At 42.3% G+C, this 20365-nt stretch overlaps 1 protein-coding gene across 17 annotated transcripts in view; it reads right to left on the bottom strand.

Annotated features, from left to right (window-relative positions):
• The window catches only part of ADGRL3 (adhesion G protein-coupled receptor L3), a 523370-nt gene that overhangs the window by 328009 nt on the left and 174996 nt on the right, over positions 1-20365 (bottom strand). For 15 of the 17 annotated variants that reach the window (XM_069782013.1, XM_069781919.1, XM_069782024.1 and 12 more), the window contains one exon: positions 11725-11993. The exons of the other annotated variants lie outside the window; for them this stretch is intronic. In XM_069782013.1, the coding sequence (XP_069638114.1) occupies positions 11725-11779 (55 nt within the window). In that variant the 5' untranslated portion in view covers positions 11780-11993. The remainder of the gene's footprint in view (positions 1-11724; positions 11994-20365) is intronic. 17 annotated transcript variants of the gene reach the window in all.

Raw genomic sequence — 20365 nt, 5'->3', positions numbered from 1 at the left:
ACTATTACAAGTAGGCATTCTTCCTTAAAACATGCTACAAATTACATATGCATAGAAGTGAGCAGCAATGCTGGCAAAATATTGTTTTAAGTGATAAACAGGACTTGGCCATGAATCTGTCTTGCAAAGTGGAGCTGTGCATCCACTGAAGGAATAAAAGGGGTATCTGCTCACGGGAACACCTGTCAGTACCAGTGCTGAATGTTCCCCTCCAACAGAGGAGCAGACATGTTAGGGGAAGGGAGATGATGCATTTTGAGACATGCATGGCAAGCAGCAGCTGGCACGGTTACTACCAGCCCTGCTTTTTGGAGTACCACCCTGGTTTTCCCTGCCTGCAGAGACACTGCCATGTGGGTTTGTTTATGGCACGTTGAACCACAAAGGAGCTAAGCTCCTAGCCCCACTCCAACTCGACACAACTAGCACAGTCAAACTGCCTTACTTATAAACTGACATGCAGATTTCCCCCTCCACCCCACTAAAGGGAGGAGTATTACACAAGACTGACATACCAAAGCTAGTTTTCTTTTTGTCATCTGTTCTCTTGATACTAAATCAACCCCTACTGCAGCCTCCAGCATTTCAGTAATAGAAACAAAACACTGTGAATTAAAAATTGGAGACAGATCTTCAGCAACAAGAGCTGCGGGGGGGGGTGGGGGGAAATCCTCATTTAAATCACCAGCACTGATGACTGCTAATTGTTCCTAGAAGAGCTTGAAGGGGAACAGTCTCCCAAGAGAATAAGGACAGAGCACAACGCTGCAGCTCTTGGGGCGGGGGAGCAGCCCACAACCTGGTCAACTCACTGCAAGCACTAAGATTTGAGAGAAGATTATGCAAAGACAAGCTCAGGGTATGATCTCTTCCATGTTACACTCTAGCTTTCCCCAGAATAACCCCTCTGGGCTGAGCAGACCAGATTCAAAGTGCATTTACATGGAATCACCGACTTGCTATGGGATTTGGATCAGACCATAAAAACTCAGTATTAAAGTGTCATTTATTTACGGCTGCACATTCTGAAGATTTAAGAACAAACGACAATTTGACTGAGCTCCTAAAATCCATCAGGCATCTCAGTTACTACAGATTACAGCATAGGAGGGAATGACAATACCTGAATTATGTATTTCTAGCCCTTACCTCTTCCTCTGCCACTCTAATGCACAGACTGACTGGGGAGGATCTTTAGCATCCACGAACCTTACGTGAAACGAACTCACACCTCAGGAAGCGTAGCAAGGCACCCAACACTATCAGGCACTGCAGAAAGCAGCCAAATGTGGCAAAGCACAAGGAAATATATAAAAGTAGATGGTGGTCTGATTACAATTCCTTGGGTTTACGGCATGCATTCAATACTGCGCTGTAACTAAAAACCCACCAGCCCAGTCCTACGCTCTCTCCAACGGGCAGATTGCAGCATCTGTGTGGTGTTGGCTAAAAACCCATTGAGCATCCCACAGCTTGGAGCAGATTCATGAGAGAAAAGAGATGGTCCTGCCAGGCACTGGGAGGGATATTCAGGGGAGCTACCCAATTTCCTGGAATCAGGGAAGTTCAAAGTGGGGAAAAGCTTCTGAACTCTCCAACATGCTTTTAATTTCTTTTCTTCCCAGAGTGTCTTTCCCAGATGAGTTGCTCATTGAGCAGCAGGAAATCTCTTCCAAATTCAAATAAAACCACATTACCAAACAACATAACCAATTCAAGAAATCATGATCACTGAAGGAACCAACTGAACAACAGTGAATGTGCCGTGGGGTAATAAACATCAGATGCCTCTAGGATTCATTTAACAAGACTGTGGAGTTGATAAAATGAATGTTAGAGATTTCTTCTAGGGAATAAGCACTTTCATTTGCAATAAAGAGCTTCTGCTTGCTCTTCTTGCTGGGCCAAGGGTGCTCTTCCTAACAGAGTGGGAGCAGGTTAGCAGCAACTGAGAAGGCAGTGAGAGAATGAAGGTGGCTGTAATTCATTCCCTCACTCTCACTCTTTTCTCATTTTAGCTTAAAGTACTTCAACATGTCCAGCTTAAATGGATGTGAGAACTACAGCCAGACAACCCTCAGAAGTAATTTTTTCTCTTGTTTTTTTCTCTCCAACTCCAATGGTTTAAGCTTAGCTGAAGTTACTAGGAAAAGAAACAGGAGTGACATCCCATTTGTGGGCATATTCACATCCAGAAAAGAGGTGTTACAGCTGCATGGGAAGGATGGACACATCAAGTTTTTGCGCTTTCAAAACCTGGCCATGGCTCCCCACCTGCATTGCTGGAACAGGTGGTTCTGCCATAGTACTATGAAGCTACTTTGGCTGTGAAGCTGTCTTCAGGTCCTGCACTTCTCAAGTATTGGGGAAAAGATGCACAGCCTTATCCATCAAACCCCTTTACACAGCCCAGAACAGCAGGCTTTCTTCAACCCCTGGTAGCTTCCTGTCATCTTCACCAGATAAAAGCTTTATTTGGAAGTTTAGCATTAACAAAGTATTAGGTAGGATTAGCAATTAGCCAAATAGATCTCCATTTTCCCATTCAGGTAATAACGCAATAGGTGAAAGCAAACAGGGAATGGGTAGGCAATCAACTCCACTATTCATTGGGAGGAGAAAAGGGAAGCTGCCCACTTCTGCTCCTCTTTCTCTACTGCACCAGCCTCATTCAACCTCACCTTGCCCCACACCAGTCCTTTTGGAGTATCCTGCATGTTCAGGAAGGCAGGGGACAAGCTGTCTTCTCACATGAAGAGATAGCTGCAGATGTGAAAATATTCCTGGTGCTCCATGGCACCTCTGGGTATCAGCTACGGGACACCTGTAGCCATATTAGTCAGCTTTGACCCACTACATTTTCCAGTCCTGGTTGCTTGGGATTATTAACTCCAAAAGGATGTATAAAAAGATTATTCTGATGTGTTTATTTGGAAAAGTCAGGCAGGTTTTTTCATTGGTTTGTTTGTTTGGTTTTTTTTAAATTGTTTACATCTAAAGCCAAACCATAGTAACTGTATCACAGGCACTTACTGCTTACATGGCAAATTATCATGGTTTTTCACTGGGCCACTATAATATTCCTAAAACCCAGATATGCACCAAAAGTGAAAAGCCCTGGCCCCATCAACATCCTGGATCAGCTATAAGTTGCTGAGAGCATGAGTAAAACATTGAGAGAATAAATCCCTTGGAAGTGCCTACTTTTAATAGCTATTGCTTATTTATTCTGTGCTTAGCTATGTCAAGGAAAGGGCTAGATAACAGTGCTCACTAGCCAGGGACTACTGCAGGAGATACACACCAGGATCAGTGTGGATGAATAAACTCAACATCCTCCTGAATCCCAAGAATCTCAAGAGAATCCCAAGACAAAGAGACAGCCAGGCACTGCCCCAGAGATCCTGTCATCTCAATGAACAATGTGCCAACTACATGGCTGCTCTTCATTCATCTATTTAAAAATGATTCATTGGGAAGAGGGTTTTATCCTGATAACCCTTAAGCAACCTTAACTGCATGACCTTTGCCTTTTGTCTTCAACAAAAAAGAAGAGTATTAGAAGTTTGCAGAAAGACAAAGAGAAAGAAATATTGAGAAAGATTTTCAAGGCATTCATGGCCCTTTTGTTTTTTCCTCTTCAGTACCATCCAAGCCACTTTCCAGGTTGGCTTATTTTTCCCAACATGCAGCAGAGCAGGCATACCAGCTTGGTCCCTCTGCTGCTCTTCCACACTGCCACAGACAACCCATCCTCTATTCACTCAGAACTTGCTAGGACCAAAACCAAACACTCTGGCTGTAATAAGAGCGTCTGACATGTGCATTTGCATAGCCTGAACTGGAAAAAGATTAGATGGCTCAAGAGACTGGTTGCAAGCTAAGGTTTCCAGATCAAATCAAGACCAGGTCAGGAACAAATAAAACTAGTCATCCTACTTAGCAACTGCTTGGCGGCTGATATGAAACGAGGAGTTAGAGTTAGGTCAGTTTTTTTAGACAGCAGATGTCTGCACCGCAACACCCATTCATTAGCTAGGGTTAATAACTACAAAAATACAAATTTTCAGGATTCAACAAAACTCCTCATGTCCCAAACCTACTCATACCTCTTTGTGACAAGATCTGTGTTGTACTTTTCAATTCTGTTTTTTAAGAAGTAACTTTTCTTAAAGAAGTTCACTAACAAAAACATTTTTATAATCACAGTAAAATATAATGGGAATTAAATTATGGTACAATAATTCACACTTAGCTGCACAGAGGCCATTTGGCCTTCATCTTTGTCCCTGAATGTGCTGGGCGTGAATTACTACACTGTAATTCACATGCTGTCATGTCTTATGGCTTAATTAACACTACAAAAAAAAAATCAGCACGCACAGAGTTGGTCACTGGAGAACAGAAACCAGTCTTGTCAGGAAACGGTTACAAATGAAACAAGCATCGGACGTTATAGGCCTGCAGGGTAACACAAGTCCCCCCTTCCTATTGCTGTGAGACCAAGCACATTTTCTACTGCTGCAGCTCAGAAAGAAACCCACATGCCCTGCCCCTATATGTCATACATGTTAAGGAGCCTGTAGGAAAGTATAACTTCCATGCATTAATTTGGGCCCTAGTCACCAGCCTTCTTCTATAGTTCAAATCCTACAGCTCCAGCTTCATTGGAACTAGAGCTCTGCTGATAGCTAAGGGTTGTATGTCCCAAGGAAAGCATGCTTTGGTACGAATGCGAAGTGAAAATAGTACAAAATCTTGTTTCCCGCCGTAACACAGGAAGATGCTATGAGCAGACACACTTGCCAAACACTGAAAAAACCCCCATTATCAGAAAATCCCCTTAAAATCTCCTTCCTTATTTAGTGTGAAATTTAGACATGAAAGAAGTGAGTCCACACACAGATCTCTGCACTGCTTAATGGCTTAAGCAAGAATTAAATGGTGTAGAGAGTCTTTGCAAGGTTGAATTTCACCCTCTATCAGCTTATAGATTGGTCAGTCATCAGATGGGGAACGTAATACTTCCAATTTTAGTACATTGTTGCTAATGAAAGCATATATATGTAGTATAAATGTAGAACAGCCACCCCCTTTTATCAGCAAAAACCTTCCTTGATAGCTTGTTCCAGTATGGAAAAGGTGGCATGGCTGCAGGTAATGCAAATTGCCAAGAATAGCAAATAATATAAATATTTCAAGGATGATTAATCTTTTAAAACAATGAAGTTAGGCAGAAGCCTGGAAGTCAACTTGGCTATTTCACAACTAATAAAACACGTCTCTTGTATTTCATTTTGACTATATAAAGAGTATTGTAGTAAAAGGCAATTATCCACCATTCACTAGCTAACATAACACTTGTACAAGTATAAAAGAAACACAGTATGTATTTTAAGCAGTGACAGTATTTCCACTGTATTTAAAATAGTAGCGAGGCAAACGTTCAGCTCACATTAAACAGCACTCTGTCACCAAGGACCAGCTTGCTAGCATCATATATTCCCTCAAGAAAGATAATGCTGCTTGCTTTAACAGAATCATTGTCACCAGGCAACTACCAGTGCTGTTCAGTAATAAATATTTCCACTGTTCCCACAGAAACTGGCTCGGCATCTGGACCCGCTAATGCCTAGAGAAATCAGCTTGACCTTCAGGCGCCATTTTTTCACAAAGACGCAGCCCTCCCTCACCACAGTTGTCTCCCAGAAACATCAGGAAGATGGCGCAGAAGCACAGAGGGTGAGAACAGGACAACAGACGAGGCTGTCTTCCATGCAGCTGCAATGACTTGAAAGGACTTCAAATTTCATTTTCTACTCTGCAAATGATAAATTAGTTCAGCCCCATCTCGAACTAGTTCTCATACAGAGAGACAAGATGGCATCTGTCCCTAAATGCAGGAAGGTCATTTTACAGCTATGCCACAACTCTACATAAATAAATTCTCAGAGGCAAATTGTTTTTTGGAAGTTCAGAGCTGGGCCAGCAGCAACTGTAGCCCTGCCAGTTTGGTGCTATCAAGTGTCAGTAGTAGGCCTTAAGCTTCATAACAATACCAGGCTCCAGGACTTGTCAGGCTTTGTCTGAATGAGAACCTATTTTAGCTTAAACTTATCTCTATCTCCAAGGTTATTTAAGAAGCCTTTGTTCCACCTGCAACTTGCTCTAGGATCAGATGGCTCCTGTCTAGCCTGTCCTAGCAAAACTACTTGAATGTCAGATACCTATTGTTTGTCCTGTAATTTCAGCCAGGTTTTGGTTATATTATTGCCTAACTTGTTCTAGCTTCAGTCTTGCTTAACTTTGGGCAAGCACGTGGTTCTAGCCCAAAAATTGCATTGTATATCGATAAAAAGATTAAGAAACCTAAGTAATCACAGCAATGACTAACTCCATGAATCATCAGGAGGGAACATTCTGCAACCCATTAACAAATACAGGGTTAAAACACATAAAAAATAACCCACAGGCAGCTGCAAGACCAATGAGGAACAAACCCCCCACAACTGACACCATACTTTGCCCAAGCAGGAACCAGGATACTGACAGCTCACTCTCACAACACAACTGCAGGCCAAGAACTTAGCATCAGAGGAAATAGGCAGATCGCCATGCCGGTTGATTGTATTACATTTACAACGACCTCCAACAGAAACTGGGCAATTTGGATTATTGATTTAATCTGAGTAATAATAAGTGGTTGTCCATTTTTGGATTAGACTGTTAAAGTGTAAGAGTAACAACAACAAAAAAGAATCGTTCTTTGCTGCCCATCATGAAATTATGCACAGATTACAAACCTTAAAAAAAATAATTTTCAAATAAATAATAATAAAACAATCTGATGGTATGATAAAGATCTTGGCATACAACAGGCCTTCAGCTCTTTTCCAAAGCCTAAAATAAGTTACTTGTTTGGAGACATGCAAAACTTCACCCCACAGCGACCACTATGGTATTCTTCCTATCCTGCTCTTAACAGCATGCAGTTCTGAATCCTTTTATTTCTATTATTATTTTTGCCCAGCAGTCTGGAAGTTTTAAATCTCAACTCTCAGCCACACATGAGCATGACAGCAATGTGACAGAGCAGGTGTACGTCTCTCCAGGCTCACAAACTGAGCTGCTGCCTGTCATGTCTGTCTTATTTCGGGTGAACTTTGACAGTGTTCATTTGTGGGTAAAGAGAAATCTACTCTGTTTGGGGTCAAGGGGAGAAAGGCTAAGGAAGATGAGAACAGCTGCTCATTCCAGAAAATGCCTCTGGGAAATCCACCCATTACAGGCAAAGAGGATCAGTTTGCTCAGGTGTACATGGGGGGACGGAAGCCAAGGAGCACTTTCCTGGGGGTCCAGGCCTTCAGATGCTTTGGGAAAAGCTTCCAAAGAGGGGCAAAAAGGAGGCAGGAGTGCAAAAGCCCTGTCCATAGCAGAGCCCTTGCAAAGGATGGCAAAACCTTTGGTTTTGTTGACGTTGATGATGGTTTTTTGTTTGGTTGGGTTTTTATTCCCTAGCATTGTTGCTTTCTATCTTGGCTAATTCTCTAATTTCGTATAACAGGTTTAGTTTTATCCAACAGATAGATTTACAGGCTTTGCCAGAGCTTAGAAGAGGGGACAGATTTCTGAGGGCTTCCATGCTGGTCCAAGTTGTGCTGTCTATGCAAGCTATAAGCTTTTTTCCATTCAAGTGAAGGGCAACAGTAAAGAAAGCATCCACTACTCAAATCTGCTATTATCTTAAGTATTTCACATGGTTTCAGTTTTTTGTGAGCTATGATTCAGAGCAGCCCAAGCAAAACTAGACAGTACAGTGCCTGTGCATTTAGGATACAGCAGATTAACATCATCACCAAGAAACTGCAAGGATTCATGACTTTTTCCCCTTTTCATTATTTCTACAGCTTATCAACAAGATGACATTGTACCAGGGCAGTATCCTGGAAGATTACTTTTCATCTTGCAGATCACTGAAGTCATACACCCTTTGACTCCACACCTGTCATCACAACCCAAGACACACAATATACTCCAAAAAATGAGACTGCAAAAAAAAGAAAAAAAGCCCCCTCAAAAAAAAACCCAAACAACAAAACAAAAAACAAACACGCAAGCAAATTTATGAGATCACTGGCCTAAGAAACGTGTCTATAATGTAGCTACTACTCCAGATGAAGAGACTGTGTCAGGAAACTCAGAAAGGGAATAAGATGCAGCGAGGTCAGTCTGTAAAAGTAGTTCATATCAACTCCAGCAGTGACTACAGGACAGGAATCATTCTAGCCCATGCAACAGGAACTCAAATGCTTGAGTCCTGTTAAACATAAAATATGAAAGCCTTCTGCATGCAGTGAAAGGAGATTATTAAAAGGGAGGCGGGGGGGGAAGCAGGGCTTAACTAGACTATTTTTATATGCAGGGTGAGGCTGTGGCATGTGTTTAAACACACATATACTGTCTTCAGGCTAGCAGGAACCTCTGCGTTGATACCAGCTTGCCAGTCACTTTAGACAGCCTTCTGCAGTTGCTTGCAGGGAGTGGGGCAGAAAGGGAGAGCACCTGAAAACAATCAGATATTCAGTCTCTGATTTCAAAGCCTTGGAAGTCCCATTAGACTATTTATTCTGACCTTCGATACAACTCTGATTTTTAGGCACATATCCTTCAGTCCCCCCCATAGGAGACTGTCCAATGGTAGCTGATACCAAACATACTCATTGAACATCATATCACAAAGCTAAACGGCAGTCTTCTCCTTTCATTTAGTATCAGGAACGTACCATCCTCAACCAATCAGACACATGCTCAGTACCTGCTTCCCCCAAGAAAGGCAACAGGCCAAAGTTTTGAGATGGTAGGTGCATCCTGGCCAATCTTAGAGATAAAAACAGGGAGAACCAAACCAAGTCCTTTGGCTCAGACCAAAAGTCTTCACTCTCCACCGTTCAAAGGTGGCTGTGAGCCTCTACCGGACTTTCACTAGTAATTTATAGGGATCAGATAACACATGTGTGTTGGTTGGATGTGTGGTGGTCAGATTTACTGCCTTTGATGGCTACAAAAACATAAGAGATGATAAGAGATGCTCAGAGCATTTAGCAACTATGACTGCAAATAGGAGCTCCTGAACCCTTCAGCACTTCATGAAACCTGGCAACTTACTTCTGGGGCCTACATTTGGGTTTCTCATATCAAAACATCCCACCAGGCCTCAAAATCTTACTCCACAGAATTAAACGTGTCAGATTTCACTTATCAGCCATTTTCCTGGCTGATAAAAAGATCAGCAGCCACCCTGTACATTTACTTTGTAGAAGAACATAAAGGGTAGAAATATTTCCAGGCACCTAGTTTCTGCATCTCTGGTGTTTGCTCATCTGGAGCATAATACAACTCTTAGGATACTTGTGATACTTTCATTTACTGCAACTACCAGGCAGGATTTCCCAGCTACAGTGGCATTGTGAATTTAAAAGAGAACTGCCAGAGGCATATTTAAATTGTTAATTCCTTTAACTGTTAATATTGTTTAATTATAAAGATTTACAAAACATTTACCATTTAACTTTCCTGGAGAAGAATGGTGAGCACCTTTCCTAATAGCTCTTTCATTCCACCCCAACTGGTTGGTTCAGTTTAAATATTCATTCTAATTTTCAAGTCAGTGAGGAGTTTTGCTTGAAGAATGGTAGTACAGATAACCTTTGTGCCCAAAGGTGTTATAAGTGATATGAGGATACAGGTTGTGCCCTATAGATACATTCAACCAATGACACATATTTCATTTTTTAACCTCCTTCACTGTAAAATTTTGCTCTAATGCCTTACCACATACACAGTGCATGTAAAGAACAAAAAGTCTGATGAATATTTTAAAAGCAGCAGCCCACAGCCTATATACAGGGAGTCATGTTATTTACAAACATGCTCCCACTGACCCGTAATTAAAATGAGATCCTTGGTGGAGCTCACCTTCCATTTAGGCATCAGGAAAATCAGACAACCAGATTTTCTAAAGTTCTGCTCTGAGCATTCAGCAACTATCACTGCAAATAGGAGCTCCTGAACCCTTCAGCACTTATGAAACCTGGCAACTTACTTCTGGGGCCTGCATTTGGGTTTCTCACATCAATAACAACAACCCCAGGCCTCAAAATCTTACTCCAAAGAATTAAACGTGTCAGATTTCACTTAACATTTTCCTGGCTGATAAAAAGACCAAATTTTTTTGCTAAAGCTCTATATTGGGTTTGCGTGCCAAGGTTTTGGTAGCAGGGTGGTTACAGGGGTGGCTTCTGTGAGAAGCTGCTAGAAGCTTCCCCTACGTCTGATAAAGCCAACGCCAGCCGGCTCCAAGACGGACCCACCACTGGCCAAGGCTGAGCCCATCAGCAACAGTGGTAGTGTCTCTGGCATAACATACTGAAGAAGGGGAAAAAAGTTGCTGGGACACAGAAACTACAGCTGGAGAGAGGAGTGAGAACATGTAAGAGAAACAACCCTGCAGACACCAAGGTCAGTGAAGAAGGAGGGGGAGGAGGTGCTCCAGGCACCGGAGCAGAGATTCCCCTGCAGCCCGTGGGGAAGACCATGGTGAGGCAGGCTGTGCCCCTGCAGCCCATGGAGGTCCATGGTGGAGGAGATACCCACCTGCAGCCCATGGAGGACCCCAAGCCAGAGTAGGGGAAGACTGAGGAGTCCTCCCCCTGAGGAGGAAGTAGCAGCAGAAACGATGTTTAATGAACTGACCACAACCCCCATTCCCTGTCCTCCTGCGCCGCTGTGGGGGAGGAGCTAGACAAAATTGAGAGTAAAGTTAAGACTGGGAAGAAGGGAAGGGTAAAGGGAAGGTGTTTTTAACATTTGGGTTTATTTCTCGTTATCCTACTCTGATTTGATTGGTAATGAACGAAACTGATTTCCCCAAGTTGAGTCTGTTTTGCCCGTGACAGTAATTGCTGAGTGATGTCCCTGTTCTTACCTTGACCCTGCCCAGCTGAGGAGGGGAGTGATAGAGCAGCTTTGGTGGACACCTGGCATCCAGCCAGGGTCAACCCATCACAAGCTCATACAACCCTGCAGCACTGCAGCTGTGCCCACTGCTATTGGCTCAGTTCTCAGATGCAGCCTAGCTGTGCAGCATGGTGCTACAGCTAATGACTCCACGTTGCTGGGTGGATTACACAGCGTATCAGGCTAAGGCAACTATACAGATTTTGGTTCTTCTCGGCTCAGGGTCATCAAGATTATGGGAGCCTCTGTCTTTCAGCAGAGCACGGAAACATCCATTGCAATGCTTGAAATCACAGTCTAACATGATGGTAAGTTCCCACCCTGGAGCTGTGGCTAAAGGGGAACACGCAGCCCCTTACTGAGCATTATTCACTGAAGGAAAATTCATTTCCATGCAGAGGCCAGGAGAGACAGTCCCAGTGACACACTGCCAACAGAACAGGTTTGGGCATGAGGAAGAAAGTCTGTTTTAATGTAGCAGCTAAACTCATTAACAGAAATCTTTATGTGTGACCAGAGTTCTTTGTTTCAGGACTTAACTAGTCATAATGTAGCCTGGGAATTAAAAAACCTGGGGTGGAAGTGGGGAGAGAAATCAACATCCTGGAAAAAAACCACACCATTAGGTAAAAGACATAGACAAAATCCTTGCTATTTTCCATTCTCTCTTCCCTTCCCACAGGCAAATTTACACCATCTCTCACTCACCATGGGCTAACGGTGTTAAGAGCATTGTGAAGAACAGCAGCTGTGATGACCACATGACTGTGAAGGAGGGCTTGAAAGTATCCCAGCAAACGAGGGTTCAAACAAAATAAGGTGAGCGTCCTCCTGCACTTGCTTCCAACACTTCAACTGTTGGCCTTCAATTCACATCCAAAAGGGGGGGGGAGGGGGAATCAATCAAAAATAATAATAATAATAGTAATAATAATAGTAATAAAAAAATCCCACAGTCAGTATCCAGAGTCTGAGACCTATAAATGAGAAAGGAAAAAAAATGCAGTTAGTAAAACAATAAGATAGATGTTTTCAATCAAGTCTTGCTGTGTTTCTTTCCTGCCAACAGCTGTAAAGGCAAACGTGTCTTCCCTCCCTCCCCCCAGCCCTTCAGATGTATGCACATTCCTATGTACAATAGGAATTAAAATTTGTCCCTGTGCAGAGAGCCAGTTTGTGCATCACTAATGCTTTGCTTCCTCTCTCAAAACAGGGCTTAAGACAGCACTTTTGAACAATGATGCCCACAGGTCCAGAGAGTCCACAGGTTTGAAAATTGACTAGAAAAAACAAGCCCATATGTATTACATTGTATCCTACATACACCTGACTTCTAAATCAGCCTGCAACTCTCCTGAAAATGTTTGTGTGTCTATAAATCACAAGACAACAGAAATTCCAGAGCTGAAATGGGTTTAACTGGTGCCTAGGCTCTGTAGTGATTTCTCAAACAGAAAGAAGTTTCCACCCCAGCCACTTCTTTTCCACCTAAACCTCTCAAATACAGAGGGGTCAAAGAGTGAATGCAAGCTCCTGAAAGAGCACACTTCCCAGCATGCTGGCAAGTCAACACACTGCTGACAGGAGAGGTCACTTCGCCACTTGGTCTAGGGCATACCTGTGAGCACGTGTGGGAAGCGCAGTGCTTTAGGAAAAAATTCAACTCAGAGTTGTGACAGAGCTGCATTCCCTGGCCTGCCTCCCCCTTCCCTTCAAGCAGAAACCTTTTTTCAATATATGTAAACAAATCCACAGGAGCTTGGCTGGTCGCAATGTAGCGGGGTAAGACAACAATCCCACTTTCTCTTTAACCTCCTGCACGCTACCTAATGCAGGTGGACACGCTGGCCAAAAATTATCTATGCAAATACCTGCTACATGTCCTGAACAACTCAGGCAGAAACTGAGCCCAGTGCTTCACGAGGTAGCCAGGTATTGCACTCTTCTCTTCTGCTAAGACCTTTCACTCCCTTTTGCATTTCTACTGGGCCGCTGCTGTTGAGGCTGATGCCAAGATATCAGGCAGTGGGATCAGTAATATGGTTTGGGAGTATGTCTGCTGACGATATGCCTAAAAGCCTCTTTATCCCCCCATTTGAGGTGTCCACTATGGCTTTTAATCACTGAACCAGGCTTTGAACCCAAGTAGAGCCTAAAAGTCACCCTTAGCCTATAGCTACTTTCTATGGTGACTGCCAGTGACTCAGTCACTCACTCTTCGTCGAGCTCCACAATTATTCATTGTGGGATTAAAAATAATGGTCTCATCCATCCCACACACTTACAGGAAAGCATGGGGAAATCCGAATCCATGCTTGAATAGAAACAGTCACTCATTTAATTGGAGAAAGTATTCCAGATTCCCATAATTTTCATCTCTCAAGAAGAGGCTAGATGACCACAGTGACTCAAACTTGGCAGAAGAAGAACTATACAGAGCTAAACCATGGCATCAAGTTTGAGACTTAGCTTCCCACTGACTTTGAAATGATGATAAAATACAAGGAATTTAAAAGTACTTTGCGTATCTGTTTTGAACTCCCTAGACTCTACAGCCTTCACAGCACTGGTCTAATTAAAAATCTCTCAAAAAATCTCTGATCAACAAAAGTTATTCTCTGGGCAAAGAAGCTGTTTTTGCCAACTTTTGTTCTTACCCAAAACCTAGTTTGAGCCAAAAAACTGTGCTGCATGCCATTGTGACGTGGGTATATTTCTGAAACTCCAGCATAACAAAGTGGACTTTGTTTTGCCTCCTATCTTTGCTGATCAACTAAATCAAACCCCACATTGTTTAGACCCGAAGTCTATAAGGAAGCTGCATTTTTTTCTGATAAATATATCTGCTTGCACTGCCAAGATTTTATTCTCCCACTCTACTCTCCTCCCCAGTCTATCCCCGCAATTTGTTCATTCAAATGTAGCATTTAGTTTCCAAAGCTTTTTCTTAGCTCTGTAACTGCAGTGACTAAAAAGCCCAAGGTCATCATACACTCAAGTGGCTTCTTTATAGACATCCTAGAAATTAAAACTTTGCTCAAGCTGGGACTAATCAGAATGGTCACTATTTAAAGCCTGTTTTGACAAGAGTCATGAATATTTTAAATCATACATTCTAAACAGCGATCAAGTTTTCCATTTATATTTTAGGAGGCTACCAGTACTCATCAAACTACACCACTGGCCATTATTTATGCATACTTTTTCTACATCCTCTGTAAAGTTTTAAAAGTGAGAAGCTTTTTATGCTACAAAATTTGAAAAGGCATACACAGATGGGGGAAAGCTATCCAAGCTCAGGTACACCTCCCTGAAGCAAAAGCCAGCCACGCAGTGAAGGAGTGGAGGTCTGTTTTCTGATTTTTATTTAAGCTGAATCAAGTTCTGGATAATCTAAATCTGTTAGAAAGAGATAACATTATGGTGCAGTAAAAGCTTTTTGGGTGTAAACTTAGGAAGTCACAAATTAATTATGCTACCTATCCCAGAGGAGGGATAATTGTCAACAAAATATTTACACAATGGCCTTTAAAATTGTTTTTATCTGTTTATATATTCCTGTATGATAGGATTCAAGGATTTTTTCTATAGTCTCATGGGCTGGGGCTGAAACGAGCAAAAAGATTCACCTGCCCTCTGCAGAGTCCAAACGCTAATTTTGGGAACTAATGTCTTACAGCGACCAGAACCCCAAATAAACATTTTATCCTACTGGAAAGAGCATTATCCAGACACAAAGCTCCTATGCAAAACAGAGACAATAGGAGTAGCTCAGCATTATGCACCATTTACTCCAGCTGTAAATCTGGCCCAATATCCCAGCCCTACTTTCCTTCCTGCCAGAGTAGAACAAGCCAGAGACACAGCCTGTCAGGTTGTGTCTGCACACCCTGGCTGGCACAACCTTGCCCTTAAGCCTGCTCCTACAAAGACTTTGGCCCCTTAGGTTTAAGGTCATGCACAAATCTTAACAAATCCACAATGTGTCTGGATGTCCTGGTTTCAGCTGGGATATAGTTAACTGTCTTCCTAGTAGCTGGTACAGTGCTGTGTTTTGAGTTCAGTATGTGAAGAATGTTGGTAACACTGATGTTTTCAGTTGTTGCTCAGTAGTGTTTAGACTAGAGTCAAGGATTTTTCAGCTTCTCATGCCCAGCCAGGGCACCTGACCCAAACTGGCCAACAGTGTATTCCATACCATGGGACGTCCCATCTAGTTTAGGAACTGGGAAGTGGGGGGCAGGGATTCGCCGCTCGGGGACTGGCTGGGTGTCGGTCGGCGGGTGGTGAGCGATTGCCCTGCGCATCATTTGTACATTTCAATCCTTTTATTACTACTGTTGTCATTTTATTAGTGTTATCATTATCATTATTAGTTTCTTCTTTTCTGTTCTATTAAATCGTTCTTATCTCAACCCAGGAGTTTTACTTCTTTTCCTGATTTTCTCCCCCATCCCACTGGATGGGGGGGGAGTGAGTGAGCGGCTGCGTGGTGCTTAGTTGATGGCTGGGGTTAAACCACGACACTGGAGAAATGCCAAAGTTGTTTAACAACACAGGGCACCACATTAACCAGACGCATTGTAATGCTACAAAATTCTGGGTGGTTTTGTATTTCATGTAATCAAATCATCAGTGTGTTTGTGAACTGGCTATCTGCAGGGGAACAGCTAGATAGGAAACAAGTGGAGCAACCCTTTTTCTTAATGGTCACACAACCCCTCTCAAGCAGCATTATGAGATGCAGAAAGAGGCCTGCAAAACAAAATTCACTTAATCTTTGGATTACCTCCAGGTACAGTACAGCCAAAGAGACAAACTAGAGCACATATCTGTGAACTGTTCAGTGCAGAGTGTTACATTTGTTGATGCAAGAAAGGGATATACCATCACAGTGAAAAATTTAAGGGCTGCGCTTGACCTAAGGGGTTTGGACTTGAACCATGAAAATGACACAGCCTGCACTGATTTAAAAGAAAGTTCTTCTGCTCACTGACCTTTCTGCCCATAGGGCTGCTCCTGACACCCTCACAGTCTGATCTGCTGCCAAGCATCACCCGAACCTGATTTGCATGCTGGCAGTTCCCGAAAATCCAACTCAAAGTGGTACTGACAGAATAGGAGAAAGTCAAAGGAAACTAAGGCCTTGTGGTGAAGAGATGAGCAGTGAAGTATTCGTCAAGGCGTTGTTCATAAAAGAGCATTATAGATATACTGACAAACTCAACATCTACCCAAGTCTGTTCTTCAGCAGTTGATGTCAAGCAGCACATGGAGCATTTTCTAAGCTCATCTGTCAACAATCTACAGGGAAGGTGAAAAAGAAAAGGAAACTAGTTCATCTGGTGAGTGAACAGATAGGCTGAATTCAAAGTAGAATTTAGAGCAGCACAAGCCAAACCTGTCAGAAATCCACTTAATTACTGCCTTCCTCCAAATATGACCATTTGTACCTGCACAAAGCTGGACACTCACATAGCAAAAGCTGCCTTCCTCAGGTATCTAGCATTTTCTAGGCAGTTGGGGTACAGCCATAGGAGGGGCAAGAGTGTTTTACAAGGGGGCTCATTGGCAAAAGCCAGATAGAAATGCCCTGGTTTTTTTATCCAGTTTTACTTGCAGCAATTTTCTCCCCACCCCTGAAAATGTGCATAGTAAAACTAGCTTAAATCAGTGATGCAAGGATTACTTTATATAAAAATTCCTGCACTTATCTCCTCCTTTGACAGAAGTTGCTTACTAAGTAGAAAATAAGTGTGATATTTCAAACATGTATTGATAAAATCCACTATTTACAAGGGAAAAAGTTTGGAAGTAATTAAACTCCTTGAAGCTGATGGGCCAAGCTGGAACCCTGGATGCAATTCCCCATTCTCAGCATCTGCTACTTGAGACATTTTATTCCAGACAACATTTTCAGAATTTCACTAAAAGAGGGAAGAGAAATAACCCCAGCAAGGAAAAAGATAACATGCAATATCTGCAAAAGTAAATTAACTTCAATTTAATGTCAGAAAACGTCTTTTAAGTAAAAGAATGACCTATATTGCCACTGCCATTATGAATGGCTAAACAAAAGAATTGCTGCAATACATTTGGTCGTGAGTTATCTGCAAAACACAATTTTTTGTTTATTTTTTGCAACATTACTAAGGAAGAAAAGTTTTGCTGCCCCTCCCACATCTTTCCACCTTTACCCTATTTCAAATCCTCTTCCCTGTCAGGTACTCAGTATGTGGCTCCATGGTCACTTTGCAGTGGCAGCAACACAACCTGCCATGTAAAAGGTCACACAAACATTACTGACTGTATAATGCAGGGGGAGCAGGGCAGGAGCAGGCTGCATTCCGGGCATTTCAATGGAACCACATGCACCTTCACTCCTAGCCACTCACTGAAGTTACCACTACAGGGACATGGTTATTTATGGGCAGATTTTTCCGTGAGCATTTTTAAGAAGTCAGGAATATGTTTCTGAGACATAAACTGAGTTGTCTGTGAACTTTTATCTGTGTCTGCATTTAGCTCAGGAGAAGGTTCATCCTATACTGCAAATGCTCATAAAGTCAGAGTTCCCACACAGTTCAGGAAAACAGGCTTTTGCTTCTCAAAATATCAAATGGCAGCCACAGCTTTTGGCTCTTCATTTCAGGTTTTAAGTTTGCTAGTTGTGATGCACTGCAAGAGACCCAGTGAGCCTTCTTAGGGTGAGTGGACTCACCAACTTGTGATTCAACCTCCTCACATCTATGTCCTCTTCCTGTACCACAGACCCGTTCCCATTCTTTCTCATGCCTCTGCTGGGGCTCTGAACTCAGAAAGAAAATCCTCAACCCTCTCACCCCATATGCACGTAACTACAAGGTATTTCCAAGTCCCTATTTCCAAGCAAGGTTTAAAACGAGCACTTGCATCTCTGCCCCTAATTGCACATTCCTGTACATTAACATTCATTTCATCTATACTGTTTGAAAATCTAAGATCATTCTGCCCTTTACTCCTCCTTTGTATCTTACATAGCACTCTGAGAATTAATTTTAAAAACCTTAAAAGCAAGCAACAATGGCAATAACGTCCAATAAGTTTGTGTTCACCCTAGATTCTCAGCTATCACTGCAGTGCTACTTACGCTCCCCTGAGAGAAGCAGCCAAGGCAGCAAGGAACCACTGTCAGCTCAAACTAAGCCTCATCAACCACCTGTTTAGGCTATAATTCAAAGTGACAAAGAACTCTTTAGATGTACTACAGGATTCACTGCAAAATAACTCTCAAGTGTTAACTGAGTTAATTCATTTCAGATTAATCAAGCCTTTGATAAGAGCACACCTGAATACAGACCAGCTGAATATAGTGGCTTTCTTTTCCTGTGTAGATGGAATAGAGGCTTTTGTGCTTTTCCAAAGGTCAGAAGGGGAACCCGAGCTATCAGCTGCTGTCGGTTTTCCGATTCAATCCAGGATCAAAGCAATTTCAGCAGAAAATTATAACCAAACTAAAAGTGAAGCTACTTACACATCTTGTGACTTCACATGGGAGAATGGAGAGAAAGAATGGAGAGAAAACGAAGAGTCTTGGAAATATGGTCCAGAAGCTTAGAAAGATTGTACTGAATTGTCTTCATGAATATCACAGCTACTGAATGCTTCAGCCTTTCTTTAAGTGCCTGCTGGTTATCCCTAGCAATATACACTTCATTACAGATTTAAAAGAGGAAGGTACATCATTCACAAGGTCCCTGCATGTATGCAAATATATGATAACATATGCAAAATTTCAAAAGGTGCAGGGTATCATCTGAGGATGTGGTAAAATATGCAAATGTTTGCATTGCATTACCACCCCTAGATAAGCGGGCTTTCTGAAAAGCGATTAGGGAAAACTTTGTACTCTCACTAGTTAAGCACTACCTGCTAAAGCAGCTCTCAGCTGGCAAGAAGCAAGTCAGCCCCCTCCACCACTCCAAACCCATCAGAGGGAAAAAAACCCTACAAGTCTTGGGAAAAGCTATGCAGCTCTTCACACAAGATGCACAGCACCATAAACTTCTGACCACCTGAAACAATCCTATTTCACTATCATATACAGCAATTATTACAATAACATTCTGCAAACTTTTGGGGAGGTGTTAAGATCCTTGAAAATTTATTTTACCTACATAATAACACCACCTTCCTCAAATGTTTTAGTTTGTAGCATATCTTTATAAAGGGAAAATAATACATAGACAAGCATTCCTCACAGTATTGCCAACAGTTATGATTTCATTGCAAAACTCTCAGTATGTGGCAGCTCCTTGCAATAATGAAAATTTCAGCTTTCTTTTCAAGTAAATTTCTCCTTACAGAGAAAAGCTGAAAAATAGCACCCAAATGCAGCTCACAGGCTTAGTAAACCAGTGGTAAACAAACATAACTCAACATATTTATTTGATCTGAAATTCGCATGACTTTTAATCAAATCTCATAATTTTTTCTGTGAATGATTCATGATGTTGAAAGCCTGGGTTTGACAATACTCTCGCAATGCTTATTTGCATTCCACAGAGCCTTTGGCAATTCTTCTGTGACAAATAAAACATGTGGTGCATGCATTGAAAAATGGAGACAAGCTTATCACCAGGGTCAGCATAATTGTAACTTCCCTTTGCTACCATTAGTAGAGTTTGTATTTTGAGGCATCGCCTCTCCCTTACATACCAGCCCCATTTATTCAATTGTCTTACCATAGCTATAATTGTGACGGCACAGACTCTGCATTGGGTCTTGCTTTAACCTGAGGAAGTGACAGCCTCCAAGGAGAAAATTAGCCAAAGGAAATGACAGAAAATTCCAAGAGTACAAATAGCACATCTTTAAGTGAAGTGTGATATTGGGACCAGAGGAGGAATACTCCTAAATGCCTCTGGATGCAGCCTTTAAAATAATTTTCAATATTCATTTATCCACCCTGTCTCTTCCTTCCCACTCTCTCTGTCTCCTTCATACCACCTCTAATTTTCTTCCTTTCTTCCTCCTGGCAGGGAAGGACCTCTTTAACTTACATTGCCCAAGAGTGTCCAGCAGCTGCAAACATAGAGGGACAGAAGTATTTAGTACCGTTTGCCATGACAGCAAGATTGGGTTTTGAGGGTGGGTTTTCTTCCTGCGGGGTGTAGGGAAATGCAGGTGGGGGCCATTTCTCATTTGCCTGCAGTTCATCAGGAGGCAGCCCAAAGCCCATATAGGTAGGCTCCATCTCCCTGTACATCAGCCAGGAACAGGAGGATGGTACACAGACTTTCAGAGCTGTTTGCTCCCCAGAAGTGGTATATATGCCAGAGAAGAATTTTACTTGCAAAGATGATGGTGA

Source organism: Haliaeetus albicilla, chromosome 1, assembly GCF_947461875.1.
Source record: "Haliaeetus albicilla chromosome 1, bHalAlb1.1, whole genome shotgun sequence".
NCBI classification, from domain to species: Eukaryota; Metazoa; Chordata; class Aves; order Accipitriformes; family Accipitridae; genus Haliaeetus; species Haliaeetus albicilla.
The sequence above is the reverse complement of the archived record's forward strand: the minus strand, read 5'-3'. Positions and strand labels throughout refer to the sequence as shown.